Below are 21,767 nucleotides of genomic sequence, written 5' to 3'. Positions count from 1 at the left end.
AAGCATATGTATAACAATACCAAGTAAGGTAGAAAGAATGTAGCTAACATCAACATACAAGGTAGAAAGCATTTAGATATCAGTAACAACAAAGTAGAATGCATAGATAAAGTAATAATAAGCAACAAGGTATGAGGCATAGATTTAACAATGACATGATGTGGAAGATGTAACGACCCCAACATTCGATTTTAAATTTAGCACTCTGTTAGGAGGTTTGAGATTTTGAGTAGCTTCACTTGATGCATTATGACTTGCGTGTATGGTTGAGTGTGATTTTCGAGAAGTTCGAAGTTGATTTGGAAGAATAATTCTCAATTTAGAAGCGTTAAGTTGGAATAGTTGACCAATGTTTGAATTTTGATTAAACGATCTCGGAATCGGGATTTGATGGTTTCAATAGGTTCGTATGGCGATTTTGCACTTTAGCGTGTGTTCAGATTTGGATTCGGAGATTCCTAGAAGATTTTAGCACTATTTATCAAAAATTGGTAAGTTGAAGAATTGGAGAGTTTATAAATTTTACTGGGAATTGACTTTGGCGTTATCTAGCTTTGATCGACGTTTCAGGACTTATATTCGAGAAGATTATTAATAAGAGCTTTCTTTCCTTTCTTTTTACAGTCATTTTTTTTTATTAAAGTTTATCATTATTTCAATTGCTAATTCATTTTTCACTGAAATTGAATTGAATCGATTGCTTGTGATCTTACTTTATAAATTTAACTGATTTAGCCTATTAGGCAAATTTTATGTTAAACAACAGCAGTATCGTATAGTTTGATTTAATGTGTTCAAACAAGTCAAATTACCATTTAATATGATTAATATTCTTTTCTAGTGTCCGCGAAGGATTCTAATATTAGTTATGCGTAAAAGAAAAATACCTAAAGCCTGTTTGGAAGGACGAAGAAAATGAAATTGCAAATTCTCTAAGTATAACTGTATACTGGTGCTAAATTATTTACGATTGCTTTATAGCTTTTCGAGCCGCAGATCAATATCCAAAATCTCCTTCAAACGCTCCAAAAATCCTCTTATTTGCCTTCTTTTACTTTTCGGCTTTCTTTTTACTCCACTAAATACAGTTCTCTCTGTCCTTTTTCTTCTTGTTTTCTTTTCCGTTTGCATAACTTTTTCGAAAATGATAATGTAAGTTGAACGTATACATCCTCTTTGACAAAGTTATATTATTTTTTTAATAGTTGTGGTGCCTCTATTAATTCTAAAGGGTATATGTACATGTTATTTTCACGCAAAGATACTAAATAACTCAATCCATTAAGACTTGAATAGATAAAAAGAAATCAAAAATCATGTTATTGATGTGAATACTTATTGGCGAACTCTCTCTATTTTAACTTGGTGAATACTTATGTGAATAGTAAATGATGTATTCTCATAAATTCTTTGTGTACTGGCATATACCTTTGACCGATACAAGAAAAGGAACAATAATCTTGATACATGGAAGCTGGACACAAATATCGATTGTTAAAACATAAATCAAAAGCAAAAAGACCACCTACAACTAAAGTAACGCTTTTCTTTAAACAAAGAGATAAATAAGAATTGGAGCAATGCCAACTCAGAATATAGTAAGGTATGCGCGTGTTTGAAAGTTAGCCATAAAGTAACGCCTAGTACTGCAATTTCTGTAAGTTGGAAATTTCGAATCCATGTCTTTTTATTATTATCAGAAAAGCGAGGACAGCGAATTCCTCTAAGTATGTATCAGATCAAGCCTTTCCTTGATTTTAATATTAGAATTAAGCAAAGCATGCACACACCTTCCAAATATTTTACTACTCAATCAATTAACTACGTTTTAATCCTAAAATAGTTGGATGATTATATGAATTATCTATATCTGCTTCACTCTAGCTACTAATGTGTAAAGAATTCATCAAAATTTGATACTAGTCTACTAGTATTAGACTAAGTAGATTAGAGTTTCGATAATATAATGATGATATAAACATTGGTAAGGTAGAGACAAAGGAATAAAAAGCAAAAGGGGAAAAGGTATTTTGTGTTGCAGTAAAACACTTCACATGGCCATGCACCCTTCTGCCAAATGTGCCCATTTCTGTATTAATTCTTTAGCTTTTTCTCTTTGTATTATTTATCACTCACATTTCCCCTTTTTGGTCTTCTTTCAACGCTTATTGTTGCTTGTCTTGGGATTTGACTGCAAGAGTGCTGCAGATGGTGCTGCTGCTCTAAAGTCTAAAGTGAAGCTCAAGTTTCTTACAACTCATACAAGAATGGTGTCTCCTTACAACTCATTTACCACTCGGTAATCTCCATCTTCATGTCTCTATGTGGTACACATGACTGTTGATCATCCCTTTAGAATTTCAAGAATTATTCGGCTACAGTAATAAATAGTTTAACAGAGTAATTTGTTTGGATAAATAGTTTAAAAGACCTATTTACTGCAAATTATGAGTTGGCCATGGTTTTTGATCATCATATTCTGAATGTCCATTTTCAATGAATTTAGTCTTTGAGCTTGATTTGAGCTACCCCACCTCCTCCAGTAGCCCATCTTGGCTGCCCTGCTTGATGATTCATGCTATGATTATATTGTTTCCTCACTCCAATTATTATATTTTCAGTATTCATTGCACCTTACGAAAATCTCTCTTTTGTTTTTTTTCCACGGAATATTACTTATAGGGATTACTTAACATTATCCTTTCCAAATTCCCTCCTGTGAATAGTTACAGGAAGGCCTTGCTTATGGAAGTAACTCTTTCTTCTGACATTTATATGCTTTCTTTGAGTATGTCATTGTCTCTTTAGTATGCTATTTCACATAATTTCAAAGTGCTACTACTGTGAACTTGAATATTTGTGTCCTATCTTATCATCTTCTTCATTTTCACCGATAAACTTGATCTGTCATTAGGAGGAAATGCATCACTTTACCCAAGACTTCCTAATTCATCTGTTATTTCATGAATAATTAATAAAATACCACAAATTTATGACATGGTAAATTTATTATGGCAAATCAATACTTTGTCATGTCAAAATCATTGCGTAATAAATAAACTTATTCGTGATGATATTGATCAGCACTATATTCTCTGAAGTTGCTGGGGATATTACAATTGCTGCAAATGGAGAGTCTTTCCTACTGCATAAGGTACTTTCCTGTCTTCACTTTCTCCAGTCTTTCTTTCAGAAACTTTGTGCCTTTGGATAATTTATGAAGGTTTGAACTTCAAATAAGGTTAGCAATATATATAAATCATCAGGATATAATATGTGTTCAAGATCATGCATAGTAGGAGAGGGTGGGGCTTTGTTTAAAGACACTTGTTTGTTTCCTCTTGGTTGCTAACTAGATAGATTGAGATTGTGATGGTGGTAAAATTTGAAATTCAGAGGATTATCAGAGTTGGTTGACAATGTTCCTGTAGTTTGATGGATTATTAAGATTGGAAAACCAAAGTTTCCATTAATGGTGTATTTGACTATCAAAAAAAGCTACAATACAATTGTTGTAGTGATGGTATACGTAATGTAAGCTAACTTTAAGATCACAATTTTGGAACAAATTGAAGTTTGAAAAGAACTCCAGCTGGCATGTAATGCAGCTAAAAATAATTCTGTATCTAGAAGCAAGCCCCTTGTAACTTGTTGTTGTCTTTAGACCAACTTTATCATGCCTCGTCAAGGGCACTACTAGATGAGATGACGCATCTTATACATTGAAACTTTTAATTCAAGCACCCAGTGGTAATGACAGTGAAGTCTGTCATATTAAGGACACTTTAGCAAATGATTGAAATGGTCATTCTTTTAGGAGTAGCATTGCGACAAATGCTTTCCAGAAATCAATTTTATGATTATAACATGTGAATCTTAGCCTTGTCTGGGCGTTTCATCATGAACTATTTAATAATTAACTTATCTCTTCCTTATTCGACATTATTAGTTAATTGCATACATCATTCTTGAAGTTGATAATTATGTGATGTTTACAATAGTTTCCCCTGGTATCTTTGAGTGGAAAGATCCAGAAGATGGTGGCGGATGCCAACGATCCAAATCTCCCAGAATTGGATTTGACTCACGTACCAGGAGGACCTGAAACATTTGAACTGGCTGCAAAGTTTTGTTATGGCATGAACTTTGAGATCACAACCACAAACGTAGCACGTTTGCGCTGTGTGGCAGAATACTTGGAAATGACAGAAGATTATCGTGAAGAGAATCTCATTGCAAGAACAGAAACTTTCCTTGATGAAGTTGTCTCTCCAAGTCTTGAAAAATCCGTGCAAGTACTTTCTTCCTGTGAAGCCCTGCTTCCTACTGCAGAGGAGGTTGGTATTCCAGATAGATGCATTGATGCCATTGCCAGGAATGCTTGTCAGGAGCAACTTGTATCCGGTCTATCTCGTTTAGATTGTGATACTGGATCTTTGGAACTTAAGGACAGGTGTCTTGAATGGTGGGTCGAAGATCTATCTGCTCTGAGTATTGATTTTTATCGCAGAGTTATCATGGCAATGGGACATGTTGGGGTACACATCGACAGCATTATTGCGTCCTTGATGCATTACGCCCAGGTCTCTCTAAAGGGTATTGGGAAACCGCAAATTTGGAATCCAGCCAGATCGTATCCTTGTAAGGGAGAAAAGGGGCAGAGAACAATAATAGAAACTCTTGTTAGTCTATTGCCTCCAGAAAAGAGTTCATCTGTTCCGCTGAATTTTCTTTTTGGGGTGTTGAGGATAGGTATCATGGTGGATGCCACGCTAGCCTGCAGGCTTGAAATTGAGAGGAGGATTGCCTTCAGGCTGGAAATGGTCTTACTTGATGATTTGCTTATACCATCTGTCCAGACTACAGGTGATTCTTTGTTTGATGTTGACACTGTCAAGCGGATATTGATACATTTCCTCCAAAGGATTGACCAGGAAGAAAATGAAGATTGTGGATATGAATCACAAGGTATTGATTCTCCAAGCCATGGCGCTCTATTGAAAGTTGGACGGCTGATAGACACATATCTTGCTGAAATAGCTCCTGATCCATATTTGAGTCTTGACAAATTCACTGCTATGATATCAGTGTTGCCTGAGTATGCTCGTGTAATTGATGACGGACTTTACAGAGCTATTGATGTTTATTTGAAGGTGAATTTTCAAGTTTTTAGTTATAGACCTGTATATTATTCTAGCAATCCCTGCTAATGATAACATGTTCTTTATATTGGTGGTCTGAATATTCTTCTTTGCGCATATAAAGTGCACAAAAAGAATATGTTGTGTTTTAACCCTGCAAGCTGTTTAATGCTTTAAGTAAAATCACATCTCAACCCCTTATAAACATAGTTTTAGTTGATTCTGCCATTTATCTCTTTGTGAACTTCACTAGGCCCATCCAACGCTAAGTGAGCATGAAGCGAAGAAGCTGTGCAAGTTCATAGATTGCCAGAAGCTCTCTCAAGAAGCATGCAATCATGCAGCACGGAATGACAGACTCCCAGTTCAAATGACTGTCCGAGTTCTCTACTTTGAGCAGCTCCGCCTTAAGAATGCTCTATCCGGAAGTTGTGGAGATACTTTTGTATCACAAAAGATCAGTAGTGGTCTTACAAGTGCAGCTATGTCGCCTAGAGATACTTATGCTTCTTTAAGGAGAGAGAACCGAGAACTAAAGCTGGAGATATCAAGAATGAGGGTAAGGCTCAGTGACCTGGAGAAGGAACAAGTGTTCATGAAACAAGGTATGATGGATAAAACAGGACATGGAAAAACATTCTTAACTTCCCTTTCAAGAGGTATAGGAAGAATTGGTATATTTAGCAGTCCTTCTGGAGAAAAACATCACAAGTCGGGTCGCAAATCCAGGACATCAGAAGGTAAAACTGGTAGGAGTAGGAAGTATTCTCTTTCCTAGAAAAGCTTGTATGCCACAATGTAAATTAATGCATGACTCAAGAGTTTTGCAAAAGTGGCTAATTATTGGTGAGTGCTCGTTTAATTTCTTGCTGTCCTAGCCAATCTCTTAGATATCATGCTTCACATTGTTGAACTTGTTTCTAAACACAAGAAGAATAATGATTTTGAAAGTAAAATATCTTTATTCAATGACAATCTTCTTGAAAACAATATACTGATTACTGAACTAGCACATAGGAATGTGACAACTGTTTAATAAAGTTGGGAATGTGAATGAATTAAGTTCATCCACTGGAGACTGGAGTAGTGTATGCTAGTATGTTGTACGAGCATCCATCTTAGAGAAAAGTTGTTTACGTATCTGCATAAAGAGCAAACTATAGACTTGAATGAGTATGAAGCTGAAGGTATTCAGCTGTTTGTGATTTGGTAGATTGAAAGAAGTCTGAAGAAGAAAGTGGTTAGAGGAATGGGGTATATGGAAGAAAGTAAAAAACTAAAACAATGGGTTGGAAGATTAACAAATTACCTCGGGGAGTTTCTGCCTGAAAACAACATCCAGTCGCGCATCCAGAGTGTTGTCGCATACAATCTTCCCATCTTCAGAAGCCAGAACTACTCCTCCAGAGCTTTCATTAGCAAAATAAAAGATAACTTAAAGGTTTTACCCAATACATATCAAAACAAGGTTTTCTTAATCTGATCCCAAGGCATAAGAGGAAGTACCAAGAGGGGCGATGAGGATCTGAATCAGTTGGAGGTGGAGGTAGATGCACATTGTCAATGGTGACATTAGGGGTACGCACTTTGGCTTTCTCCGTATACTCTCTTTTTGCATCCTCTACAACTGATTTAACTACTGAAACATCCATCTCCCTGCACCTCAACAACACTGATGGCTCCTTCAGTCGCACCAGACTCTGCAAACGAATATCATATTAAGGTTACGTTGGTTGCAGATACCATATATATATATATATGAAAGAAAACGCAACTAATTATATATTACCTGAACAATCAATCCCTTGAGAAGCTTTTTGTAATTATTCTTGTCACCAGAATTAATCTTTACAAGTGCTTTACTTGCAGATTCCTTCATTCCACTCACCACATCATCTTGTGCTTGGAGAACTTTGATACGTGATGCATTTAGTTGCATTGAATACTCACTATATATACCAATTACAATAAAATTAAGAGTTTCATTTTTTATACGTACTAAATTATGTTACTTGAACAATAACTATATTATATATGAACTCACATTTTCTTACGGACTTCCACCTGCTTGGTTTTCCGTTCATACTCTTGTCTCACCTTTTTCTTCTCAGCTTCAACTAATTGTAATTTCTCTATTTGGAATTCCTACCATGCACACGCAAAAGGATAGCCATATGTTAAACAACAAACTAATTAAACAATTTTAAAACTCACTCAGGATCTCATTTTGTGTGAAAACCTCTTCACATAATCTCAATTACCAATATAATATTATTATTTCGAATCAGATTTATACTTCAGATGATTTGCTATTACCTAATCTAATTAAACGTGAAAGATGACTAATTGCATATCACTACCAATTTACCTTACAAGTGTAACAGGAGTAGTATTTTACACCAGTGAGAAGACTTGAAGTAAAAGGAATAAAAATGATTATATCAATCAATCAACTGCCAAAATCCTCTTTTATCAATAAATAAATGCTCTATTCAGGTCCATTTCCTAAAGAATTAGTCTTTTTGAAACTAAAGGTTCTCTAAATTTCACATATATTTTTACACAAACATACAATAAGTCTCTAAACTTCATATATTTCTTACATGAACGTACAAGTCTCTACAATAATATTAATATAAGGAAAAATTAGAATGAGAGGAAAATTATGAAAAGTAAACCTCCTCAGCGGAGACAGATATCTCATTGGCCTTCTCTTCGGCTTCCTGCCGTATGAATCTGACCATTTGCTGTATTTGCTTTGATACATCAGTGTCATTCATTTTCAAATTTCTTTCCTTTTCCTCTTAGATTTCGTAATACAAATGAAAAAATGCAATATTTGGAATGAGGTTCAGTGCAAATGCGAATGGTGATTTACATATAGATGAATAATTTATACGTATGGGGAATCCAAACTTTGGCTTGATACTGTTGTTGTAATGCAGGTGGCCTTTAGAGGCGGATCTAAAATCTAATTAAAGGTAGTAAATGAACTTATATTAAAATTTGAGTTCGAAGAAATAAATACACGTGCATGCACTGCTTATGTGTTAGATCCATCTCTTATGGAGATAATGGAGCAGTTCTAAACGTTAGTTTGAAAGAGTCCATTGTCATGCATTTCCCCTAAAAGAATTACTTAGTATATATGACTTGATTATCAAAGCTTGAATGTGCTTCAATAGGACAATATATTATTTGTACTTGGATGTTTTAACCTTTACATGGGAGATGACAAGTTGGAAATATTTCGCTAAAAGGTATACCTTATAATCCAGTAGAACCATCAATAACTTGTTGTTTTTTAATCCATATATATATATATATATATATATATATATATATATATATATATATATATATATATATATATATACACACACACACACACACACACACACACACATCTATCAGGTTTTAAAAAAGGAGAAGAAGCTATTAATAATAAATACATCCATGTTTGTAGATGAATGAATGTCTTACACCTAAAGAGAAAGAAGTTAGGATGCTTAAAATAAAAATACTATCTTGGACACGAATCCAGTAATAACAATAATGATAAATTTCAACCAAATATAATTATCTTACCATTGTTGTTACAAGTATGATTCCAAATGTAAACGAAAGTGTTACTAATACTTGTGACTGGTTACAATAGCCTCGCTATAGCATAAATGAAATGTCCATTATTATTATTTATGTCAAGAGACCATGCTTTCACACAATAATTACATTTCAATTTTTCTAAAGGGATAAAGTACATGGGATTGGGAAGTTTAAATGTTCGATTGCCTATATACTCTCCTTGAAGATCACTCCATTGATCTCCTACGTTGCCCCATATCCTGTACCCCTCTCCTACCAACTTTTTCCTTATCTCTGACTTATAAACAATTGAACTCATTCCTTCGTACTCATCTTCCCTGCAATTTCATCAGAAAATCATAAGAACGTTTCTCTTAAATAGTCAACCTAAATCATTGAAATTCAGCATGACCAACAATAGTAGAGTAGACAATACCTTAAAGTTAGACGTTCATAGCCAAGAAATCCTTGGTTGTGGAGATTGTAAAGGGTGGCTTGTCCAAGTGTGGATTCACTTCTACCAGTGACAAGGAATACTCTAAATCCACATTCAATCAATTTGTTGTACAATCTTAGTACAGCAGGAATTGCTGGGCAAACTCCTTTTGATGCCCATTCGTGAAATCCCTTTGGATCGTATGGATCAACCCTACATTACATTGATGCTACAAATTAAAATCCATGAAAATCAAAGAACAGATAACAGTAATAGCTACGCCACATTCGGAAATTTAAGTTGGGTACGGATTCTCAGTGATCATCATATAAGTTAGTTCTACATACCTTACATGACTAAAAGATATTTTAAAGTAAAGCGTGCTAACATGACTAGAACATGTTCCCAAATGGTATCACGCACCAAAATCAAAGACCCAAAGAACAAGATCTTAAATCCGTCTAGAACAAAAAGGATCGGAAATTCACTTACCCGAATTGCTTCCCTTGGTAATAAAAAAGATTGGAGAGACAAGTGTCATCAACATCTAAGATCCAAGGGTCAAGGTCATCGTTAGAAAGAACAACATCGTCATTCACATAAACTCTTTCTTAAAAACGAAAATTACCAATAATTTTCACGGCAGAAACGTCCTTCTATACTTTTAAACAACAACATACTGGTACGCAGCCCTTACGCTTACCTTGCGAAGATAGAGTCATTCTATACTTCTAAGAGCAACTCCAACCTTGTCCCCAAAAATTTCACTCCAACCCTCCCCCATTTTTGTCCCCAAAATGGAGAGTGAATAGTGTCTCCCCAAATTTGGGACACACTATTCATCTCCCCATTTACTATTTTTCATTAAAATATTATTATTTTTATTATTTAATCTTTTAATTTATCTTTTTATATATACTTAATTATGTTTATATAATATATTTACCTAATTAATTTTTCATCTTAACTTTGACGTATAATTTTGAAAAATTAATTATCGTGCATCTATTTTTTTTTTTTATATTGGTAGTTAATTTTATTATGAGTTATAATTGTATGAAAAAAATATAACCATCACAAAAAATGAAAGGTGCAAAGATAAAATATTTGATGTTGCTAAAATTGAAATACATTAAAATTGAAAATACATTAAATTAAAATACATTAAAATTAAAAATACATTAAAATTAAAAATACATTAAATTAAAATACATTAAAATTGAAACTACGTTAAATAACATAATAATTTAGTACCGAGACATGTCATTTTCAGGTACACCAAAATTATTATAGTATTGAGCGAATGGGGCAGATAATTGTTGTGGTTGTGACTGTTGTGGTTGTTGACTTCTTTTATACATTATTTATTGTTGTTCTTGCCGGAAATATTCACGACGAACTGGATCCAAAACAGAATCCACATCCATGGACATAATTTTACGATCATATTTCAATTCTTTTAGTATTATTTTTTCTCTTTCAATGTCATTTGTTTCTTTTTGTCTCTCAGTTGCACTATTCACCGCCACAACAAATTCGATTATTTTGTGATTCGACTATCTTCATATAACCATCGTCGATTTTTCTCTTCATTTTTGCTTTCTTCACCCCACTTGGTCGTTGTGATGGTGTAGAATCACTTGCAACATCCTCATTTAAATTTACTGAAAATGATAAGTTAGGAGATGATACACAGGGTGAATCAGGGGCACGAACCTTAGAGTCCGATGATATATTAGCATCGTTTTGCTTTCTTGTTTTTTTTCTTTCAACATTGCCATCGTTAAACTTCTCAAAATCCTTCATTAGAGCCCACACATGATCAAATTTAAATCATTTTTTGAAGTTTGGATCTTGCATAAATAAAGCTTTTGCTTGTGTAAGCTGCAATGTTTAAAAAAAAGATAAGAAAAACAATAAGTAAATATACACAAATAAAGTATAAGTAACTACAAAATAAATACTCACAATGTCTTGCTCTGAAGCACCACTAGGACGCAACATTTCTACTTGACGTACACATCCATTTAATTTTCTTACTGCCTTCTCAATATTTGCAAATCGATGTTATAGTGATTTTTTGTTGCGAATCTCCCAATTAAATATCTTTGCATCATTGTATGCATCTACAACTCGAGACCAAAATTGATCTCTAGATTGATAGACTCCCGTTATTGGATCTTGAGAAATATCTAAATACATTTGGCATAATAGAAGATCTTCATCTACAGAGTATCCTACAGATCGAATGGACATTTTATTTTCAAGTGATTAGAGAAAAAGTAAATTATATGGTTAAAAAAAATAAAAGGCACTTATGGTTATGAAACGATATGCTAACACCATAAATATATATAGAGAGATAAATGTAGACACTACAAATTAATAGACCCCAATAGGATAAGATTTATTTTGATCTAAGCCGTCAAGTAGATTTCGTCCTAATCTCAACCGTCCATTGGATTTCATCCTTATCTCTATCTTATATTTACTAAATAAATATATCTACACGTTATTCAATAGACAACTCACCAGACACTATAAATTAACAGACCCCAATAGAATAAGATTTATTTTGATCTAAGTCGTCGAGTGGATTTCGTCCTAATCTCAACCGTCCGTTGGATTTCATCCTTATCTCTATTTTATCTTTACTAAATAAATATCTCTACACGTTATTCAATAGACAACTCACCCGACACTACAAATTAATAGACACCAATATGATAAGATTTATTTTGATCTAAGTCGTTGAGTAGATTTCGTCCTAATCTCAACCGTCCGTTGGATTTCATCCTTATCTCTATCTTATCTTTACTAAATAAATATCTCTACACGTTATTCAATAGACAACTCACCAGACACAATAATTCAAGAGACCCCAATAGGATAAGATTTATTTTGATCTAAGCCGTCGAGTAGATTTCGTATTAATCTCAACCGTCCGTTGGATTTCATTCTTATCTTTATTAAATAAATATCTCTACACGTTATTCAATAGACATATCACCAGACACAATAATTTTGTAGACCCAAATAGGATAAGATTTATTTTGATCTAAGTCGTCGAGTAGATTTCGTATTAATCTCAATCGTCCATTGGATTTCATTCTTATCTCTCTTATCTTTACTAAATAAATATCTCTACACGTTATTCAATAGACATCTTTACTAAATAAAAAGCTCTATAAAAAGGAACATTATTTTGAAAAAATAACATTAGATTTCCAAATCATTTCAAAAGTAACTAAAAATTATTATTTGTCATCTAAAAATGAATTTCTATATGTGAGGTTCATCTAATAATAATGATTCAAATTTCTCTTCATCATCGTCATCGTTTTCAAAAGAATTACAGTCACATGGCCTTGAAGCTCACATGCAATTGTGCATGCAAGCATTTCAGATGAACAATTATGTGTTGCAGTATTTGCACGATCAAAATAATAATGCTATCAGAGTTGGCTCTATTTCTGGTCATGTGGTACTCACTCGAGATCGTGAAGGTGCTGATAATAATTTATTTCTGGATTATTTTTAAGAAAATCCATGCTATAATGATCGCCAGTTTCGTCGTAGATATCGGATGTCCCGTAATTTGTTCCTCCGAATAGTTGATGAAGTTCAAGCTCATGATATGTACTTTGTACAACGCACCGATGCTATGGGTAGATTTGAATTATCTACTCTACAAAAATTATAGCCGTATTTAGAATACTGGCATATAGTTTGCCAACGGATGCCACTGATGAATATGTAAAAATTAGAGAACCGACTGCAATAGAGAGCCTGAAGAGATTTTGCCGAGCTATTGTAGAGGTTTTTGGCGAGCAGTATTTGAGATTACCAATACCTAACGATATTGCAAGACTTCTGCACATCGGTGAACAGCGTGGCTTTCCGGGAATGCTAGGCAGTCTAGACTGCATACATTGGAAATGGAAAAATTGTCCAACGGCATGGGCTGGATAATATGCAGGTCGTAGTGGATCCCCAACAATTATTCTTGAAGTTGTGGCTGATTATGACCTTTGGATATGGCATGCATATTTTGGTATGCCCGACACCAATAATGACATTAATATTTTAGAGTCATCATATTTGTTTTCCGATCTTGCTGCATGTACTGTTCCTCCCGAATATTATGTTATTCAAGGACAAAAATATAATATGGGTTATTATTTAGCTGACGGTATATATCCAAAATGGTCAACCCTTGTGCAAATTATTCGTGAGCCACGTTCGGCAAAGAAGAAATATTTTGCGATGAAACAAGAATCATATCGAAAAGATGTTGAACGTACATTCGGAGTTTTGCAATTGTTGTAGGACCGTCACATTTTTGGCAAAAAGAAGTGCTACATGATATAATGACTACATGTATTATACTGCACAACATGATAATCGAGAATGAGCGTGATCTTAATGCACTAATTCAAGATGATTTGGAAGGTCCACCTCCAACAGTAGAAATAACAGTAGATGAAAACCAACGATTTCAAGAATTTTTAGCTCGACATAGAAGAATTAAGGACAAAGATGCCCATTTTGTACTTCGTAATGCATTAATAGATTATTTATGGGAGAATACTAGAGGTTGAAATTGAATATTTATGTAGTATTTCGTATAAATTTTATCGTTATGTAATATGTATATAATTAATCTTGTATCGCAATGACTTCACTTTTATTTGAATTATTAGTTAATCTATAATAATTGCTTACAAAGTATATTATTCAAAATTTTATGGAATTATTTTAATGGAAATTACAAATTAATGTAAATAAAAGATGGAATTTGTTTAATGGAAATTAAAAAAAATTGAAATGAAAGATAATAATATAATATAGAAGAGAGAGAAGAATATAAAAAAGAATATTCTCTTTTGGGAGAAAAAATGGGGGAATGGTTGGAGTAAGTTGTCCCCAAAACGGAAAAATCCCCATTTTGGGGACCAAAATGGGGGTAAAGATTTGAGATGCCCTAAAGAAAAATAAAATCATACTAATATAATATAATATAATATAATATTATATAATTTATTAGGGGTAGGAGCTTTTTTCTCTCTCAGCGCATGTTAGCCTAAACGTGTGCCATCCATGGGGAAGAGAGCAAGGAACCCCTCTCAGAAGGCAATTATGGCTCAGGAATCCATCACAAACCAACAACGGAGGAAGGATGATCGAATGAAGGGAAGAATGGATCCAACACCCTCGATTGAAGTCAGTGCAACAGATGAAACAGTAACAGGAGCAACTATCAATGAGGAATTTGATGGAACAGTAACCACTCCAAGTCAAATTAGATCGCCGATACCAGAAACTGGAGAAGGAACTTTGAAATCCCAACAGAAGTGGACGGATGTGGTCCAATTAGGGTCCAGTCAAAGAAAATTGTCGTGGGCAGATGTGGTTGAGGCTTCACCAGAGCTAAATTCAAAAGGATCCATCTGGGACAACTTCGATATTGCTAAGGTAACGAACGCTGGTTTTAAACTTGAATATGTAGCTCCTAAAATTCATGAGGCAGTACCTGTTTGTGAAATTGACATAGAGGACATAAGTTCTGAACTGGAGTACTGGAAATCTGCTGTAGTTTGATATGTGCTGGGGCCTCATCCTCCTTTCGCAAATTTGAATGGGTATGTTCGACGCCTGTGGGGGAAGCATGGAATTAATAATGTTTCTATGTTAAAAATGGCATAGTTCTAGTAAGGTTTGGCTCTGAAATTGGTAAAAATGAGGTTATACAGGGAGGAATCTACCATTTCGATAACAAACCTTTCATTGTGAAGGCTTGGAATCTGGATATGGAATTCACACGTGAAGAGTTATACACTGTCCTAATTTGGGTTAAATTGCCAGGGCTTGAGATCAAATATTGGAGCTCAAAATGTTTGAGTAAAATTGGAAGATTAATAGGCGAGCCACTGATGGTTGATAACCACACTGAGAAGAAAGTAGAATTGAGATTTGCTAGACTACTTATTGAGGTTGAAATGGATACACCTTTACCAGAAAAAGTGTATTTCAAAAATGAAAGAGGCCTACTTATGGAACAAAAGGTGCAATATGATTGGAAGCTAATACTATGTAAAACTTACAAGAAGTATGGCCATGATGAACAAGTATGCAGAGCTAAGAAAGTGCAAAGAAAGTGCAGCAACCTCATCCTAAGGGGCAAGCACAAGATAACAACACAAAAGTTACTTCCAATGAAGTAAGTACAGGGAAGGTGCCAAGGGAAAAGACTATGCCTATACATCAGGGGAATAATAAAATAAAGGAGAAACAGGGTAAGAAGACACAGGAAAAGGAAGGATGGGTCACACCTCAGCATACTGTTAAGCATACAAACAGGCAACCACAAAATACGAGTAAGGGGAGAGCCAAAGAAGATCAGAATACTTTCCAAACTCTGGTGCAAGAGGATGTTAGGGGCTTGAATGTGCAGGAAAAAAACAGTAATGATATGAATGTGGGGGGGGGGGGAGCCTAACTCTCCCATTGAGCATGAATAATCTCATGTGCTGGAATGTTAGGGGCATCAATGCTCCTAACAAACAAAAGGAGATCAAACTCCTTTGTAATAAAGAGGATATTGGTTTGATAGGATTATTGGAAACTAAAATAAAAGTAAACAAGGTGGATCAATTAGCCCGCAAATTTTTTGGTGGATGGGGGTATATCACAAACTTAGCTGAACACTATAATGGGAGAGTTTAGGTGACTTGGAGACTTGAGTGTTTCAAAGTTGATTTACTGACCATGTGTGCACAGGCAATCACATGTCAAATTAACCAGGTGAGTTTACAAACTACTTCCATAATGACATTTGTATATACACATAATACTAAAGATGAGAGGAGGAGTTTATGGAGTTATCTGGAAGGAGTAGCTAATGGAATGACACATCCTTGAATTGTGGTGGGAAAGTTTAACTCTATTTTGAATCTGGAGGATATGATAGGTGGTACACCTGTTACTATGGCTGAGATTTCTAATTTTCATAGGCGCGTTGAAAATTGTGGACTACTTGAATTCCCCACAACTGGTAGTCGATACACTTGGAATGATAGGCATGTAGATTGCAGGATTAGGTCAAGAATTGATTGGACTTTCATCAATTCAGCATGGCTAAATAACATGGCTAGTTTTCGAGCACAATTCCTACTAGAAAATATTAGTGATCATTGCCCTTTAAAATTGACTCAATATAGTACACAAAGGAAGAACAAGCCTGCTTTCAAGTTTTATAATGTGTGGACTTCACATCCAGATTTCTTGGAGGTTGTGAAGGAAGGCTGGATGGAATCAATCTAGGGACACAATATGTTTCAAGTTGTCAAGAAGATGAAAATGTTGAAAGCTAAATTTAAAAATTTCAGCAGAAGATATTTTAGTGATATTGTAGCAAGGGCAGATGAAGACAGGTTAGCTCTTGCAAAGATACAGGCAGAACTGCATAGTAATCCTCTTGATACAAGGATACAACAGGTAGAGAAGGATCTCTTTTAAAGGTTCAAGAGGTCCTCTTATCTTGCTGAGGTTTACCTCCAACAAAGAAGTAAAGTTATATGGCTCAAATTGGATAATGATAACAACAGATATTTTTTCTCTGTGATCAAACACAGAAAATTGCAACAAGTAGTTCTTCAGTTGACAGACAAGCTTGGTAAAGTGGTGACAGATCAACAAGAGATAGCAGATTTCTTTGTAGAGTATTACCAGGAGTTACTAGGGATAAAAGGGAATAACAGAATCTCTACTTTTCAAATCTTTATAAAAAATGGTCATACATTGACTACATCACAACAACTGCAACTGGTTAGGCCATACACAACTGTTGAAGTCAAAGAAGCAGTGTTTAACATTGAGGAAACTAAGAATCCAGGGCCGGATGGATATGGAAGTGGGTTCTACAAGGCATCATGGCCCATTATAGGAGAGGAGGTGACTAATGCAATTCTGGAAATTTTTGACAATGGACAACTCCTAACACAGATCAACTCAACAAATATTGCCCTGATTCCTAAGGTGGAAAATCCTCAGCTAGCTAGTCAATTTAGACCAATATCATGCTGTAATGTTATCTACAAATGCATTTCAAAAGTAATCAGTAAGATACTCAAGGAAGCACTTTCTGTTTTGGTTGCTGACAACCAAGCTGTATTCATTGAAGGGAGATCTCTCATACACAATATACTAATATGCCATGATCTGTCGAGACACTATAATAGGAAGACTACACCTAGGTATCTAATAAAAATTGATCTTAAGAAGGATTATGATATGGTTAGCTGGGATATTTTAGAAGAGATACTCCGAGGATATGGTTTTCCTATACCATTTATAAAGCTTATTATGGTATGTGTAACATCAACTTCTTTCACTGTCAAGGTTAATGGAGAAGGCTATAAGTATTTTGAAGGAAAGAGAGGGCTCAGGCAAGGAGACCCCATGTCTCCTCTTCTCTTTGTGTTGGTTATGGAATATCTGTCAAGAGTGCTGAGGAAAATAGATGATCTGCCTGACTTTCAGTATCATCCAATGTGTAAAAGCATAAAGCTAACTCATCTTATTTTGCAGATGACTTAATGTTATTCTGTAAAGGCAACATAAAGTCTATACACAGAATGATGGAAGCTATCAATCATTTTAGTGTTGTCTCAGGTTTAGTGGCCAATTTGGACAAATCACATATTTTTTTAGGTGGGATAGAAGAGGATTTGATGAATGAAATTTTGGATACCGCTAGTTTCTCCCTTGGCTCATTACCTATGAGGTATCTTGGACTCCCCCTATCTTAAAAGAAGTGGAGCAAAGTAGAATGTCATCAATTAGTGGAGAATACTATAATGAGGATCAACACTGGATACTCAAAGCAACTTTCCTATGCTGGCAGATTGCAGGTCATAAATGTTGTATTCTTTTATGTGTATAACTTTTGGGGAGCTGTTTTTATACTTCCTCAAAGTGGGTCTAAAGCAATTGATAGAAAGTGTAGAGACTACTTATGGGGTAGCACTAAAGAGCATAGAAAAATGTCTTTGGCTGCTTGGGAAAAAGTCTGTCAACCAAAGAAATTTGGTGGACTTTATATCAAAGGCTGCAAACATGGAATGTGGTCTCTATAGGTAAGCTATTATGGCTATTGGTGACAAAAAAAAAAGATGCTCTATGGGTCAAATGTGTACATGGTATATATATGAAGACGTGTAGGGATATATGGGCTCACAATCCACAGATGGATTGTAGCTGGCATTGGAAGAAGTTGAATGAGCTAAAGGAAAAAATGGCATATTGGTACACGGGCAACATTTATAAGCTGACTAGTAGTGGTGCTTACTCTATTTCATGTAGCTACATTGCTATGGCTAAATTGAGTACAAGGTTGCGAGAAGCAGAACTGATTTGGAGTGGGCTTATGCTATCAAGGCAACGTGTTATGTTATGGTTAGCAAATCAACAAAAACTGCTGATTAAGGAGAGATTGATGAAGTTGCATATCCCTGTCTCAGGAGATACTGCATGCTATTTATGTGGGCAGGATGTTCTGGAGACACACCTACACCTATTTGTAGAGTGCCAATGGATTACCAACTTAATAACTGATCTAGTTACTTAGTCTGGTATTCATATCCCTATAAATAATGTATCTGAAATATTACAATGGATAAGGAGAAGGCATTAGAGACAGTTTCGAAAAGAAGTTGCAGCAGCTATTCTCGGAGCTATGATCTATTACACCTGGCAAGCCAGGAATTGGAGGATCTTTAGACAAATTTGTTTAACCACGGAATTCTGTAGTAGTCAAATTAAGAAGGAAATGCAGGAAAGGATCAACACACGAGCAGGTTCAAGGAAGGCAAGAAACTGTCAAATATTAGTTAATCGATTTTGTAGTTAGTGCAAATGTATAGTAGACTGTTGGTGTTTTTCTTTTAGGGTCTAGTATTACTAATTGACGTATACTATATGCCTTTAGTATGTACAAACTTTTTGTTGCTATGGTAATATTTACAGATTATTGCCAAAAAGAAATATATATATATATATAATATAATACGTATATATGAGCTGACTTTTAGCACTACTCAAGCGCATTAGCGAATGTGCTGACTTTTAGCATTACCCAAACTTAATTATGAGTTGCCATTAAGCAGAAACATCAATATATATATATATATATATATATATATATATATATATATATATATATATAGAGAGAGAGAGAGAGAGAGAGAGAGAGAGAGAGAGAGAGAGAGAGAGAGAGAGAGAGAGAGAACACCCATTCACTATAAAAGTCAAGTTTTCCTTAGAACAGATTTTTTAAGTTATATTTTATCTCTCTATAACAACTTTTTACCTATAGTAGCAACAACCATATTTATAGCAAAACGCTCTTTATAAAATTATCCCTCTATAATAGCTATATAGAATCTTTAAGATTACTAATAAAAATTCTAAAAATATGCACACAATCTTTTCCATTAAACAAAGTTTCTATCTCGCATAAGACATAAGATTTGAAGATATGCACATGATATATTTTTCATTAGATACTTTTTTGCTGAAAATTTAGACACGAATCTTCGGCAATTCAAGTATTATATTGGTAGTAAGAGAATGAAATCTACGAAACAGCTACAACTATAAAGTTCTTTCATCAATCTTGAAAGAATTTATATTCCTAGTAGCTTTAAAATGTGTCTCTTAGAGTTTAAATCTCTGTGTACGTTTAGTATGAATTTATTAATAATGTATTAGCTTTCTTCAATATATACCTAGTGAAATATGCATATCTTGTGAGATTTTAAATTTGAAGAATTTTCTTATCTTTTATATGTAACATTAAAAAAAGAAAAATAATTAATTTTTGGATAAGTTTTATCTATAACATCCAAAAAGTATTTAAACGTCAAATGCAGTTATATGTGTATAACGGCCATTCGCTATAAAAGCCAAAAAATATAGGAACAAATGAGGCTGTTATAGAGAGGTTTGGTTGTGTATATATATGACCAAACATGACTTTTCAACAAAATGGATATAGTTTAAATCCCGAGGGAGCTTAGTGATACTAATGGATTATCCATCCTTGTGTATATTACTTAACTTATTATTGCTTAATACGAACAATTCAAATATTTCGTGGTTAAAATTGAACGGGTAATATCTCATTAAACTTATATTATTTATTCATAATGAGTTGGATTTGTTCGATTGAAGAAAATTGAATAACACTATTGTTGGTTTGGTTGAGCTTGAAAATATTTTATTGAAGAAGACAATAACTTTTGAAGGTTTGACCTGCTGGCAATTATGACACTGAGCAATGAATTCCGCAATATTTTTCTTCATATCATTCCAACAATAATAACATGTGTAATTAATATGTATATTGGTATTGAATGGCCCTGTGTGGCCAGGTGTTATTGTTATCTAGTTCAATGTAGTGAGATGCATTATGTAGCCCTGTGAGGCGTGTTGTATTTTTTGGCTGATTGGTAGATGGATAGTCCTATCCACAAAGGAAACTCTGCCAATCTTTTTGAAAATTCTCATAATTAAGGCTATTTTTTTTAAGTTACAACTCTCATTCGAGGACACATGATTCAAAGGGGGAGGGGAATGATGTAATATCCCGTACCTTTCAACATGTATATGTCTAAGTTGAGATCGGTGAATGTGCTTGAACGTGAGAGAAATAATCCATAATGAAGCTTAAAGGTCCAGGTATAGATATGAATTAAATAAAAGTTAAGGTGAACGAGACTTGAAAAAGAAATGGGATAATTGGACAAAAAATGAGCTACTTGCTTACCCGTCCTACTTGCTTGAGCTACTTGCTTACCCGTCCCACTTGTTTGAGCTACTTGACACATGTCTTAATTATTAAACGACGGCGAGATATGTGTTTAAAAATGAAATAAGAGTCAACATGTATCACCTATTAAGCAAGTATGTGACAAGTAGGTGCATCACCTTATTGCTTAAAAAGAAAGGCCACTATTTTTGGCCAAGAGGGTAAGCTAAATAAGCCCCTTAAAGGGGCTGATTATCCTATTTTTTATCTCACTTTTTTTTTTTTTTTTTATCAAATTCACTCCCAAACAACCATAAAAGCTCTCTCCAAAAAGTTCCTAAGTTATTTTCTCTTATTTTTAAATTCTAGTTGGAGGAAAACCTAAGAGTTGAAGAACCCCAAGTTAAGAGCTGAGCTCTTCACAAAATAAGGTAAGTATAATGCCCTCTTTCATCCCTTTATTGTGTTGGAAAGGTAGAAAAATTTGTTCCATAATAGTAAGAATTCACGGAAGGATGATCGGAAGTCGTGAGTCCGAGTTGTTCAACTTGTAGAGGGCTGTTTTGAACTATTTTGTTGGCTACTTTGTGTTGTTATTGGGTTTATCTTGTGTTACTATTTATATGAAGTTTGGGAGGATAAAGGGCGTGGAGAAATACCACATAATGATGGGGACTGTGAGATAGTCATTTTTCATTATATTTTCAGGTTGTTTGACACTAGTATGGTTATTGTTTTGTGTAGAGTAAACTTGTAGGAGTTGCTCTGGTTGTGATTTAATTATAGGAAGGCTGCT

At 34.4% G+C, this 21,767-nt stretch overlaps 3 protein-coding genes and 1 pseudogene across 5 annotated transcripts; 2 read left to right on the top strand and 2 right to left on the bottom strand.

Annotated features, from left to right (window-relative positions):
* The first annotated feature begins 1,808 nt into the window (after nucleotides 1–1,808).
* On the top strand, nucleotides 1,809–5,973 carry LOC107797039 (BTB/POZ domain-containing protein At3g08570). Of its 2 annotated transcripts, none has more exons than XM_016619877.2 (4): nucleotides 1,809–2,299; nucleotides 3,085–3,154; nucleotides 4,029–5,153; nucleotides 5,395–5,973. In XM_016619877.2, the coding sequence occupies exons 1-4, from the start codon at nucleotides 2,055–2,057 to the stop codon at nucleotides 5,917–5,919; spliced, it is 1,965 nt and encodes a 654-aa protein (XP_016475363.1). In that variant the 5' UTR covers nucleotides 1,809–2,054; the 3' UTR covers nucleotides 5,920–5,973. The 2 variants fall into 2 exon arrangements, with proteins under 2 accessions (XP_016475363.1, XP_016475362.1); XM_016619876.2 differs by having other exon boundaries at nucleotides 1,818–2,299; nucleotides 4,002–5,153.
* On the bottom strand, nucleotides 5,699–8,114 carry LOC107797040 (V-type proton ATPase subunit E2-like). 2 transcript variants are annotated; one of them, XM_016619882.2, is made up of 6 exons: nucleotides 7,820–8,114; nucleotides 7,186–7,286; nucleotides 6,931–7,090; nucleotides 6,648–6,841; nucleotides 6,451–6,550; nucleotides 5,699–6,298 (listed from the first exon to the last, which is right to left on the bottom strand). In XM_016619882.2, exons 1-6 carry the CDS (start codon nucleotides 7,919–7,921, stop codon nucleotides 6,275–6,277), a joined length of 681 nt encoding a protein of 226 aa, XP_016475368.1. In that variant the 5' UTR covers nucleotides 7,922–8,114; the 3' UTR covers nucleotides 5,699–6,274. The 2 variants fall into 2 exon arrangements, with proteins under 2 accessions (XP_016475368.1, XP_016475366.1); XM_016619880.2 differs by having other exon boundaries at nucleotides 5,699–6,282; nucleotides 7,820–8,113.
* A 620-nt stretch (nucleotides 8,115–8,734) lies between these two features.
* Nucleotides 8,735–10,158, bottom strand: LOC107797038 (acid phosphatase 1-like). The gene is made up of 4 exons (XM_075228931.1): nucleotides 9,866–10,158; nucleotides 9,655–9,709; nucleotides 9,163–9,375; nucleotides 8,735–9,064 (listed from the first exon to the last, which is right to left on the bottom strand). Exons 1-4 carry the CDS (start codon nucleotides 9,882–9,884, stop codon nucleotides 8,791–8,793), a joined length of 561 nt encoding a protein of 186 aa, XP_075085032.1. The 5' UTR covers nucleotides 9,885–10,158; the 3' UTR covers nucleotides 8,735–8,790.
* A 2,278-nt stretch (nucleotides 10,159–12,436) lies between these two features.
* LOC142166415 (uncharacterized) lies at nucleotides 12,437–13,763 on the top strand (annotated as a pseudogene).
* Nucleotides 13,764–21,767: the final 8,004 nt, after the last annotated feature.

Source organism: Nicotiana tabacum, chromosome 2, assembly GCF_000715075.1.
Source record: "Nicotiana tabacum cultivar K326 chromosome 2, ASM71507v2, whole genome shotgun sequence".
Lineage (NCBI taxonomy): Eukaryota > Viridiplantae > Streptophyta > Magnoliopsida > Solanales > Solanaceae > Nicotiana > Nicotiana tabacum.
The sequence above is the reverse complement of the archived record's forward strand: the minus strand, read 5'-3'. Positions and strand labels throughout refer to the sequence as shown.

What these genes read in the sequence shown, in the direction of transcription:
- LOC107797039 (XM_016619876.2), top strand. Translation starts at nt 2,055, where the DNA reads ATGGCCATGCACCCTTCTGCCAAATGTGCCCATTTCTGTATTAATTCT. An exon ending in TACAACTCATTTACCACTCG is followed by an intron (nt 2,300 to 3,084) that starts GTAATCTCCATC and finishes GATATTGATCAG; the next exon opens with CACTATATTCTCTGAAGTTG. An exon ending in CTATTGATGTTTATTTGAAG is followed by an intron (nt 5,154 to 5,394) that starts GTGAATTTTCAA and finishes GAACTTCACTAG; the next exon opens with GCCCATCCAACGCTAAGTGA.
- LOC107797038 (XM_075228931.1), bottom strand. An exon ending in TACCAAGGGAAGCAATTCGG is followed by an intron (nt 9,376 to 9,654) that starts GTAAGTGAATTT and finishes AATGTAATGTAG; the next exon opens with GGTTGATCCATACGATCCAA. An exon ending in TATGAACGTCTAACTTTAAG is followed by an intron (nt 9,065 to 9,162) that starts GTATTGTCTACT and finishes ATGAAATTGCAG; the next exon opens with GGAAGATGAGTACGAAGGAA.
- LOC107797040 (XM_016619880.2), bottom strand. Translation starts at nt 7,921, where the DNA reads ATGAATGACACTGATGTATCAAAGCAAATACAGCAAATGGTCAGATTC. An exon ending in TATCTGTCTCCGCTGAGGAG is followed by an intron (nt 7,287 to 7,819) that starts GTTTACTTTTCA and finishes TGTGCATGGTAG; the next exon opens with GAATTCCAAATAGAGAAATT. An exon ending in TCAGGCAGAAACTCCCCGAG is followed by an intron (nt 6,283 to 6,450) that starts GTAATTTGTTAA and finishes CTCTTTATGCAG; the next exon opens with ATACGTAAACAACTTTTCTC.